At 43.3% G+C, this 12,578-nt stretch overlaps 1 protein-coding gene across 1 annotated transcript; it reads right to left on the bottom strand.

Annotated features, from left to right (window-relative positions):
• Positions 1 to 10,277: 10,277 nt before the first annotated feature.
• LOC135707836 (uncharacterized) lies at positions 10,278 to 11,273 on the bottom strand. Its single transcript, XM_065229749.1, has one exon. It carries the CDS (start codon positions 11,271 to 11,273, stop codon positions 10,278 to 10,280), a length of 996 nt encoding a protein of 331 aa, XP_065085821.1.
• Positions 11,274 to 12,578: the final 1,305 nt, after the last annotated feature.

The following is a 12,578-nucleotide window of genomic DNA, read 5'->3' as shown; positions in this document are numbered from 1 at the left end:
AAACGAATATCAATGTTCAATTTGACGGTGAATCTAAATAAACCCCAACACTTAAAATAATCAGCGTAACACGTTGGCATTAATTACTTAAGATGATGATAAATCTCGAACTGAATAGAGCTGGCGTGAATGCTTTATTGAACCGTCTTAAAAAGCACGATCTCATATTCACAGCACATGAGTGAGCGCTAGTTGAAGACTTGTGAAACTTTCTTGAGCCGTTTGAAGTGAGTTTTTTTTAAGGTCGTGATTCTGAAACTATAATTCTAGATGGAGCTGGAATTAGGGCGTAAAAACTTTTTTAAACAATGACTTCTTTCGATGTTTTATAGAAAGTTAAGGTTCGTCAACACAAATAAACATCACCATCGGATAAGGGAAGACTTCCCCTACCCGATGGTTATGTTGATTTGCATGAGCGTACTTTGAATCAATCATCGAGAGAAGTCATTATTTACAAAGGCTGTTACGCCCTAATTCCAGCTCTATCTAGAATTGTAAACTATTGTTGCTATATCTCGAGCAACTAAGCCTACTAATAAGTTCCATCTGACCGATTGGTGACCATATAGGGTTTGAAAATCAATACCCAGCCAGTGCATTGAAGATCAGATGTTTGTTTACTGATACACTAGACGATAGCTTAGAAAATAATGTTTGATTTTCACCTAGCGAACGGAATTCACTGATATAAATGAATTTAAGAAGCATCAGTGTTCTTCCAGTTAATATTGACATTTTGAAATTGCATCATTTTGGCAGAAAATGTACTTTAACTCAAAAATTGTCTCAGTTAGCGGACAAGTTAAAAACGTGCCAGTTAAAAGTCGATCATGTAGCGAACGTCTAGTGTGAAAAGTTTCATTTTAGTTCCAATGTGATTTTACTCTAGTCTGTTTCTGAGACATGGTGACATGGTGGTGGTGAACATATTGTAGTAAAATTCCGTTTTGGTTAAAAGATTATAGTAACCCTGTTGTCTGTTGAAAAGAATGTAACAGTTTACATTGCCATGCTCTTGCGATCTGAGATTGAAGCTTGTACACTGAAACCTCCGTTTACGAAGTCTTTTTTTACGCAGTATTCAATTTACGTCCCTCTTTTTACGAAGTAAATCCCAAATAACGAGGTTTTTTTTTACGAAGTAAATCCCAAATAACGAGTTTTCTTTTTACGAAGTAAATTCCAAATAACGAGTTTTTTTTTTGTGATTTTGGGAAACTGGGATATACTGTGAAATACCTCACAATATGGGTATTGTTGGAATCGGAGTGACGTGTAGGGACCGGAAATCGATGTCTGACGCCATTTTAAAATCCAAGATGGCGGCTTCCGGTTACAGGAAAACTTGGACATTCTGCCAAATAACCCCACAATATGGGTATTTTTGGAATCGGAGTGACGTGTAGGGACCGGAAATCAATGTCTGACACCATTTTGAAATCCAAGATGGCGACTTCCGGTTACAGAAAAACTTGGAAATTCTGTCAAATACCCCCACAATATGGGTATTTTTGGAATCGGAGTGATGTGTAGGGACCGGAAATCAATGTCTGACGCCATTTTGAAATCCAAGATGGCGACTTCCGGTTACAGAAAAACTTGGAAATTCTGCCAAATACCCCCACAATATGGGTATTTTTGGAATCGGAGTGACGTGTAGGGACCGGAAATCAATGTCTGACACCATTTTGAAATCCAAGATGGCGACTTCCGGTTACAGGAAAACTTGGAAATTCTGCCAAATACCCCCACAATATGGGTATTTTTGGAATCGGAGTGATGTGTAGGGACCGGAAATCAATGTCTGACGCCATTTTTAAATCCTAGATGGCAACTTCCGGTTACAGGAAAACTTGGAAATTCTGCCAAATACCCCCACAATATGGGTATTTCTGGAATCGGAGTGATGTGTAGGGACCGGAAATCAATGTCTGACGCCATTTTTAAATCCTAGATGGCAACTTCCGGTTACATAAAACATGGAAATTCTGCGAAATACCAAACAATATGGGTATTTTTGAAATCGGAGTGACGTTTAGGGACCGGAAATCGATGTCTGACGCCATTTTGAAATCCAATATGGCGGCTTCCGGTAACAGAAAAGCTTGGAAATTCTGTCATACACCCCACAATATGGGTATTTTTGGAAATGGAGTGACGTCTAAGAACCGGAAATCGATGTCTGAAGTCATTTCGAAATCCAAGATGGCGGCTTCCGGTTACAGAAAAATTGGTAAATACCACCACGTCACCCCGATTCTTAAGATACCCATATTGTAGGTTATGTAATTTTACTTTTATGTTTTATGTCACCGGAAGTTGCGATATTGAATTTCAAAATGGCGTCAAACATGGGTTTTCAGTCCTAATAAGTCACCCCGATTCCAAACAACCCATATTGTTGAGTATTTGACAGTATTTCCCAGTGTTTCTGTAACCGGATGTCACCATCTTGGATTTCGAAATGGCGTCAGACATGGATTCTCGGTTCTCACAGTTCACCCCGATTCCAAATATATCCATATTGTTGTGTATTTTACGGTATTTTTCTGTTTTCCTGTAACCGGAAGCCGCCATGTTGGGTTTCAAAATGGCGTCAGACATCGATTTATGGTCCCTACACGTCACCCCGATTCCAAAAATACCCATATTGTGGGGTATTTGACAAAATTTCCATGTTTTCCTATAACCGGAAGTCGATATCTTGGATTTTAAAATGGCGTCAGACATCGATTTCCGGTCCCTATACGTCACTCCGATTCCAAAAATACCCATATTGTGGGGTATTTGACAGAATTTCCATGTTTTCCTGTAACCGGAAGCCGCCATCTTGGATTTCAAAATGGCGTCAGACATCGATTTCCGGTCCCTACACGTCACTCCGATTCCAAAAATACCCATATTGTGTGGTATATGACAGAATTTTGAAGTTTTTCTTTAACCGGAAGCCGCCATCTTGGATTTCAAAATGGCGTCAGACATCGATTTCCGGTCCATACACGTCACCCTGATTCCAAAAATACCCATATTGTGGGGTATTTGACAATATTTTCAAAAACCTCTTTTTACGAAGTAAATCCCAAATAACGAGTTTTCTATTTACGAAGTAAATCCCAAATAACGAGGTTTTTTTTTACGCACTAATTCGATTTACGAACCCCCGTTTTGGTTCGTAAATGGAGGTTCCAGTGTATCAGTGAAAAAAAATCAGGACTTCCTTATCATCACACATATGAAGCTGGGGATGAAAGAGCAACTGAATCGAAGGTGTAAATTCCGAAATCCGCAATCAACAATCTTAATTCATGACAATTACAGAATTTGCAAAAATAGAGTTTTGCAATAAACACTGGCTTCTGACGAGGATCGGATTTACATAAAGGTGAATAAGGGACTATTATTAAGAGCACGTTGAAATTTGACCTTTTTTTAATCTCCAAGTTATGCGGAGTTCTACGTATATCCGAAAGACATCATCTTCAAATACATAAACAAAAGTTATATGACTACAATGCGCGTACATTCAAATATATATCAGAGTAATAAAAGCACATCATTTATCGCTATCAACATATTAATAACGTGAAATGCTCAATAAATGAAGAAAAAAATCCTAGGGCCCTTTCAATTGTTACGTAATGCAACAGATTGCTTTGCAATACAATCCACGCAACAAACAATTTGAGTTGATCAACAGCTGAATAAGCTATTTTTAAGCTGAAGAAGCTTATTTTTGCCTGAATAAGCTCTTATTCCACATTCAATGTTTGTTGGGCACCTCTACATAACGTTCTTTTCTTATACTTAATAAAAGGGTTGTAACACTTTGCCATACGAATCCACCCCCACATACGTTGAGAATGTCTCAAAATTGAGAACTATTCAAAATTAAGTAAGAGTCACTCATATTTGAGTAACGGTTACTCAAATTTGCGAAAACGTAGGTCCACTCATAGAATGAGTCAATTTTCCGACGCTTTTCCGAGGAAAACTTCTCGCATATGAAGAAAACTGAATATGGTTTTGTCTGTCCACTAGTGAACTTATAATCTGTGTACAATTTTCTTAAATTTTCCCCCATATTCAAGAAGTTTTCCGCGGGAAAGTGTCGCAAAATTTATTTACACTATGAGTGACCTACGTTTTAGAGATTTTGAGTAATCTGAACTCAAATGTGGGTAGCATTTTTTGTACATGTGCGATTGGCTTGAAAAGTTTTTTTTTTCTCAATCATTAAAAATAAACTCACGCCGACCCACGCCGCCACACCGCCGCCACCGGCAGAAAATAACATATCACGCCGCCGCTGAATTTTTTTGATCGGCGCACAGGTCTAATCCTAATTGCGTACTAACGCATTGAAACACCATTGAATTCACTTTGGCCGACGGATGAAGATAAAAATTGAATGGAAAAATGTATTCGGTCGGAGTGCTTCTTTTGTTTTAGAAAAAATGGAAGTGTTTAATGTGTTTAAGAATTCATACCATGAGTTCATACAGATTTTGTTTGGTAGCTTTTGAACTAAAATACCGTACCAAACGTATGCTTGACTCGTTAACGCTGAAATCATGGATATATGTATCGTTTTCAACTCGATAGGCCCAAAATAAGCTATTAGGCTGAAGTAGTTCTCTACCCTATTGCTATTCCGATGATCGAAAGGCAATCCCTCATTTGTGTTGCACAACCGAACAACTGAGTGAATTTATATCTCCCATCGCAACACATTTCCAGTGGTAAACAATTTTAATTTCCGAAAATTTCTTGTCAAATTCCAAAACCTGATTCATTACAAACTTTCATCATCTCGTCAGGACTAACCGACGGAATGACGATCCCATGCATAATTTGATACAGTTGCAGCTGAAATTTGACAATGTCGAAAATTTCACCAAAACATACCGTGGCACGAGCTCTTGCCCTGTTTATCCAGATCCTAGACCCGAATGGAACGGATATAAATTCACCGGATGTGCACAAAACGCTTGTCTGACTGCCGTTGTTCTTTTGGGGTGAAGCTGCCTGGGGACGGGCTGTGGGTGCTGGTGGTGGTGGTGATAAAAACAAAACCCGTAAAACACAAATCTCAAAATGCAAACATATCCCGCTGCTGCTGGGTGGTGCGTGGCTTGGTGCAGGCCACGGTGCGCAGTACAATATTACAATTAGATGCAAAACATGAGCGAGATAATTTTATTTATCTTTCATTTAGATCAAAATTACAAAGTACGGTTACTGTTGCTGTGATTTCCTAGCCAGCTTTCGCTCATGCACGCACACAAACACATCCTGAAAACAGCAGTTGTGTCGTCGTCGTCGTCACCGTTCTGTGTTCCGGGATGTGCACCCACCTTCCTTTGGGGCTGCCTTCACATTGCACACATACACCATTCCACTGTTGCACTCACTTTCCCCCTCCCGGCTGCATTTCCAATTCGGTAAAACTGTTTCTCCTGCAAACCGACAGCGCACAGTCAAACAGCATTTCATAACAGCATAATCAGTTTTATGTTCGTACCCTAATGTACACTACATGTAGGTACGTATGCAGCCGCCCCCGGTTTCGTTCCACTTCTCCAAACAGGCGATGCGCTTTTATTTGGGTTTTGATTCATCAACCAACTGGAACATTGGGTGGAGTCTTATTTGGAAGCTCGCAGCGAATTGGGGGAAGGTGGAAATGTTGGCAATGATGTTGTGAGCTGCATTAGCAATTGCAACGTTTTTAGTTGCGCTTTCTCCCTCGGTGATAAAGTGTATGACAAACAAATTATTTTAATTTGAATATAATTTAAACTTAATTTCAGTTGTTGGAATTTCACAACAGCAGCGGGAGGGTGATGTGGATTTGTAAATTTTGTGTCCCATTTTTGCGCACCTCGATTTACCTGTTAGGATTGTGGTGCAACCCGGGTTCTCGGTCAAACGTTGGACGGGCATTGAAATGGTAATTTGCACTTACGCTCCGTTATGTGTGATGGCCATATTTATCCAGGATGCTGTGAAATAAGTATTACATTACATTACTGGTTAACTGCTACGAGCCGCGCAACGGCATTGATTGGTGATTGACTGAGAGGAGTAGAGAACTGGTCGGAGTTCCATGATTGGCCATCACATATTTATTTTTGGAAATAAATAAATCGCATTTGGGTTTAAATAAATCAAGTTATCGGCGGTGTCCTGATCGCCCTCACGGGAAAATTTTATTAATACGTGCATTCTGCGTTTCGATCGATCGTTTCAACAAACTAGAGAAGTTTGCGTAACTTTCCCACACAAACACGACTTTCCCACACTGCCAATTGATAGACCAACTTAAAGGTTTCAACCTATTGGCAAACCTGCTACTGAGATGCAAATTCCACACACACACAAATTACATCCAAACTTTGACTTCGTTTTGTTCATCGTCCGTTTATATCACTCCCGGGTTTATCACGAAAAATGGTTCGCATATATCACATTTTTTAGCATTGAATAAATAATTTGAAAACTTTTATTTAGCATCGGTTTATTGAACCACTTATATTAATAAACAAAAAATGCATTGTAAAACATAATTTGCGAATGTGTTCAATGGTTAGCGCGTTCCAAATTTCGAGTTCTACATAGAAATAGTTTTATACACACTAAGAAAAGACATGTAAACTTCAGTGCCCTGAGACCGACACATGCAAGACACTTAATTTTACATGCCATGTTTGTTAACGTTCCATGATTTAAGTCAAAGCTGAATTACGTCTCGTATAAAAATAATAATTTCAAAGTGTGTGGAAGAAATCAAAGAACTCTTTTTAAGGATATATCTTATTGCAAATGGTTCTCAAAAAATTGAAAGATTTCACTTTGTCTATTGAGCACTTCAACGGAAAATGACGGAAAATTAAAATCACTGATCGTCGCGTGAAAGTGGAACTTAACGAGGACCTTAGTGTTTTTTCGTAGTTTTTAGTTTTTGGATTTAATTACTGAGCAGGTCCAATGTCCTGTCATACTAAAGAGATTTATGGTCGAATTTACGCAAAAATCATTTCGTTGCACCTCGTTTATTAGAAAGAAAAGGTATAATAATGCTATCTCTTTTTTTTTTCACCGATGGCAGACACGAAGCGACTGCTGCCAGCCGTTATGGAAGTTTCGGTTGCGTTCGGGTGTAAAACAAAAGTCAGAAAACTTAATCTTACGACAGTTTGGTGAGATTTACAGCTGGTGAGTTTTGTTAGCTTGATATTCCGTGCTGCGATATCATAGCTTGAAATATCAACCGCAGTTGTTTGATTTTTGATTTTTGTCTTGTAACGGGTTACTGGCCGAAAGGTTCTTTTTTAGGTGTATCAACCTCTCCACTTAAGCGCCAAGAAAGCAAAAGAGTCACTTGCATGTGAAGAGGCAAGATTTGCACGTGCCCGGTGAGACTCCTCAAGGCAAGTCCTTCAAAATACTACCCCGATTTCCAATCGTACCACAACCAACGCGTCCCAATATGACCCTAGATAATGTAATCAACGGGGACCCAAACTAAGTTAAAGCACAAACTAAAAACTCAATTATAAGCATTCAAAGTGTTCAAAGTGGGGGGGGGGGGGGCTGTGCTCAAGTACTTCTCTTTAGCTCAGCTAGCCGGCGTTGCTAACTCGCTGATCATCTCTCCATTTTCGCTGAAGCTCCTACAAAATTTGCGTCACTGCCCTGCTGACGACGCTCCACGTCCTCTCATCCCGGCACATTTCACTGACGACATTTCTCGCGCTAAGGGCCGACATCTCCACTCGCACTGCCTCAAATCTTGGGCAGTAAAAAAACACGTGCTCCGGCGTTTCGTCTACGTTGCCACACTCCGGACAGAGGGGTGACGTTGTGTGTCCAAAGCGATGCAGGTACTTCCTGAAGCAGCCATGACCAGACAGGAACTGCGTCAAGTGGAAGTTGACTTCTCCATGCTTCCTGTTCACCCAGGTAGAAAGAATCGGTATAAGCCTGTGTGTCCATCTACCGTTCTCCGCTGCATCCCATTCCTGTTGCCACTTAACCATCGACTCCGTTCTCACCATTTTTTGAACTCCTCTGGTATCTCTTCGCATATAGCATTCGGTGTCCTCCGCCAAGGTGATGACGATGGGTATCATACCGGCGATAACGCATACTGCTTCCGTCGAAATTGTTCTGTACGCACTCACGACTCACATGGCCATGAGGCGGAACGTACTGTTCAATTTTCTTTGGTTCTTCTTCGTTTTCAGCGCTGCATCCCAGGCTGGACCTCCATGCCTCAGTATCGACGACGAAACACTAGCCAGAAGACGCCTCTTGCTGCTGCTTGGTCCAGAATTGTTAGGCATGATTCTGGCTATCGCATTGATGGCCTTCGCCGCCTTCTCACATGCGTAGTCGACGTGGCTATTGAAGTTTAGCCGGTCATCGATCATCACTCCAAGATACTTCAGCACGCGCTTTGATGCTATGGCGTTCTCCCCGACGGTAATTTCTGCTCGCTGAACAGCTTTGCAGTTACTGACAAATAGCACTTCCGTTTTGTGGTGGGCTATCTGCAGCTTCGCTCCTTGCATCCAGTTAGAAACCGTGTCGATTGCCTCGGTTGCCAGCATTTCAACCTCTTCTAACGTCTCGCCTACTACCGCCAACACGACGTCGTCCGCAAATCCTACGATCTCAACTCCTTTGGGCAACTTCAGCGTGAGCACGCCGTTGTACATCACGTTCCAGAGCGTTGTCGATAAAAGTCCCTCCACGATGACTTTCAGCTTGTCTGGGCACATTTCAATGGGCATCGTTGGACCTCTAATCTTCAGTTTGACTTGCTCAGCTTTATCTCCCGTTTTAGAGCGGCCTTGGCTGCTCGAAACACCACCCTTCGCTCTGCTCTGTCTGCATCAGTTCTTGCTCTCTGAACGCGCCTTCTGGTTCGGAGACAACTAGCGCGGAGGGTGCTAAGTGCCTCGTTCCACCAGTAAGCTGGGCGCCGTCTGTTCCTTGGTTCCGATTTCCTCGGCATTGTTGTGTCGCATGCCCTCACTAACGATTCGGTCAACTTGTTCGCGTTTTGGTCTGGGACGCTGCCCGGAGAGCTTCTACAAAGAGGTCCTTGTCGAATGCCTTCGTCTTCCACCTCCGCTTGCTTACTTTTGTTTTCCACATTGCCATAGGTATCCGTTGGCCAAAGCTGTACCTAATCGCCTGATGGTCACTATGAGTGTACTCTTCACACACTCTTCAGTTCATACTTGTCACTAACGACGGACTGCAGAAAGTGACGTCGATAATGGATTCCCTACCATCTTTGCGGAAGGTGCTGATGGTTCCTTCGTTGGCCAGACAGACGTCCAACTTGGCCAGAGCTTCCAGCAGGCTATACCCTCTTGCGTTGGTACATCTGCTTCCCCAGTCCAGTGCCCAAGCATTGAAATCTCCTCCAATGACGATTGGTCTCCGTCCGGTGAGCTCCGCGGTGAGTCCATCTAGCATCTGGTGAAACTGCTCCATTGTCCATCTCGGGGGTGCATAGCAACTACATACGAAGGTTCCATTAATTTTGGCGATCACAAAACCTTTGTAAGACCTCGTCACCACTTCTTGTATGGGATACCTGCCCATAACTTGTATTGCCGCCATCCCTGCTCTATCGGCCACCCAGTTATCGTTATCGGGAGGGACTCGATACGGCTCCGCAATCATTGCAACGTCGCACTTTGTTTCCGTTGTCGACTGCCACAACAGTTGCTGTGCTGTGTCACAATGATTGAGATTTATTTGGGTTATTTCCATTACTATTGGCCCGCTATTGCCTTTTTGTAAGCTGGGCACCTGAAACTTCCCGTCATATGACCGTTTCCGTCCTCCTTTCTGCAGAGCATGCACCTCGGTTGCTTCATACAGTCTTTAGCAACATGCCCCTTCTCTCCGCATTTCCTGCACAGATCCGATCTATCAGGGCCTTTACAGTTTCTCGCCTGGTGACCAAAGTTCATGTACTTAAAGCATATTTCCATTTGCTTGGTAACCCGAGGGATAGCTTTCAGGGGGCATACTGACCACCCAACTTTGACTCGTCCTGTCTTCAGCAACTCGTTAGCTGCGTCCGTCGCAAGTCGTATCGACGCCGTTTGTGTACCACCGTAAGTCTTCCTCAACCGGATTGTCATAGGCACATCTCCCAGATTGCCTTGCACCTTCAGCGCACATCGTACCTCGTCTTCCGTTGTGATCTCATCCAGATCCTTGCACTCGACCACTGACTCCTGGGATAAGGCTCATACGTTCGTGTCCTCGCCAAGAGATTTTTCGACGAGTTCCTTGAAGGCTGAACTCCTCACCGACGGGTCCTTCTTCAGCTCAGCTTTCTGGGTGCGCCTGGTTTTCACCACGCTCTCGCCCAGTTGCTTTAACTTCGGATCCTCTCTCACTATCCGGAGGAATGCTGCGTATGTCGTTTTATCTTTCGCCTCGATAACCAGAGCGTCGCCCTTACTTCTCTCCCTACGATGCCTGGGGTTTTCCTTCTTCTTGACTTCCTTCTTCCTCTCTTCCGTCTTCTTCTTCTTCTCTTCCTCTTCATTCTTCTTTTCCTTCTCCTCCTCCTTCTTCTGTTCCGTCTTCCTTTTTTCCTCTTCCTTCAGTTTTTTCCTCTTCTCCTTCTGGTTTTCGACTTTACGCCAATCATTGTCTTCTCCATCTTCTTGCCCCTTGTCCCCGTATTCGTCGTCCTTGTGTTTTTTTGGGTCCTCTTCGACTCCTGGCGTTTCCCTATTTCTTTTTTTTTTCGGACGTGGGTTCGTTTGTCCCTTCGGCGTCTCCTGCGCTACAGCCAGCATTGCATTCTCCTTGGCCTCAAGCAGAGCCTTTTCGGCCGCTTCGGCTCTTCTTCTCCATTCTTGCAGTTCCCGATCTGCCACAGATATGCCGGATTTGATGACCGTCGCTAGTAGCTTGACCTCCTTGTGTATGTTGTTCTTATCCTTCACGAACACATAGAGTTCTTCGATCTTCTTCCTAACCTCCGTCATTTTGGTTCTCCCAAGCTGCAATTCTTGCTGTTTGCCACTGCTGGATTTCGGTGTGAATATTTGGCATGGCACCGCACCTAACTGCTCTCCTTGGGGTCCATGCTGTTCCACTTGGGGTATGCTACTACTGGAACTCGCTGTGGTCACCTGGTTTGACGCTGGTGATCTCTGCAGCTTTCCGCTTCTTGCGAACACGTTCGCTCCTCCGTTTTCACTATCTGGCGTCTTGCCGTCGTCCTTCATATTTTTTTATTTGGTTTTTTCGTTTTCGTCTTCTCCAATGTTATCCATTCTGATGGGTCCCCCTTCCGGGCCGCTATCTCCACTCGTTGTATGTAGTCTCCTATCGTGATCTCATGGTTATCTATGCAAGCAGGGAGACCATGCTAGGGTTGACACGGTCCTTCATGGGGGCCGTGTTCAGAGCCAGATCGGTGTAAGTCAGGAATGTTACATCTGAGCTTTCTACTCACCAATCACCAATTGGTGACGAGTTTTGAACGTATCCGGAGGCCTGCCAAGGTTTTACCGGGACGGGGGCAGCCGCACTATTAGCCCACTCGCCATTTCAAGAAGGTGCAGAATAGCACGACTGTCAGCCCTGTAGCGTGGTATCCAGTCCATTTGCCCTGTCGTGTCCATAGTTCCATGCCGTGTCCAGTATGCCGTAATAAGGATCTTACAGGCGTTGATCCTAATGTGCCGGTTGGCACTCCTGCGGGTTGACGAAGCATTTCCTATATCGCCGTGTTATGGTTACCGCGCCAGTGTTCGCGTCGCACCCCCTCACTTTGCTATTGTAAAGAATAGGTCGAAATTGATCGGGAATCCCATGAGTTGCTTGTTTCATGGTGGTAATTTTTTAGTTGTGACAGCATTGCATGAAACCAACGATATGTACCTTAATTTAGCGCAACTTATGATAAATCAACAGCCGAATTTCGTTTTTCCATCCACCGGACTGGGAAGAATCAAACTCGGAAAACGGAAAAGAGCTAGAACATTCATAGAATGCACTCTGACTTTAGTTCAGCATCCATGGGATTGTCATGCTTGAAAAGATTGTCATCTTTGGGGAATTGTTGCTTGCTCTGTTCGGTACCTACAGCAAAATTTCTTGACCGGGAATCAGTATAATCTGGTAAAGCTGCTACCTGCGGCAGAAACGAACAGAAGCCTTAAGAAACACTATCCTATCATCGATGCCGCCACCATCGTCGTCGTCGTCGTCAATTTATGCGATCAAAGGATTGTACTATTGCGCAAACGGGACTAACTGGGATTCCAAAGTGGAAAACTAATTATAAAACGGAAATTAAAAATGAATGGAAATGGCGCTGTATCAGCGCTTGTGGTCAATCATGCGGAAAGCCGGTGGGGTAATCGAGTGAAGACGATGCATTGGATTCGGTTGCGGTTCAGTTGTAGGTCGGTACACGTAAAACGAATGGTAAATACCCACTAGCGTGCACAGGAATCTTGTTAAGGAGGGGCATTTTTTTCTATGGTGCATTTAATCTGAGGATGGGGAGTATTCCAAAGTGGTGG

Source organism: Ochlerotatus camptorhynchus, unplaced genomic scaffold, assembly GCF_037179485.1.
Source record: "Ochlerotatus camptorhynchus isolate MF236.1 unplaced genomic scaffold, CSIRO-AGI_Acam_v1.1 ptg000320l, whole genome shotgun sequence".
NCBI classification, from domain to species: domain Eukaryota; kingdom Metazoa; phylum Arthropoda; class Insecta; order Diptera; family Culicidae; genus Ochlerotatus; species Ochlerotatus camptorhynchus.
Note: the sequence above shows the minus strand (reverse complement) of the source record. Positions and strands in the feature narration are given on the sequence as shown.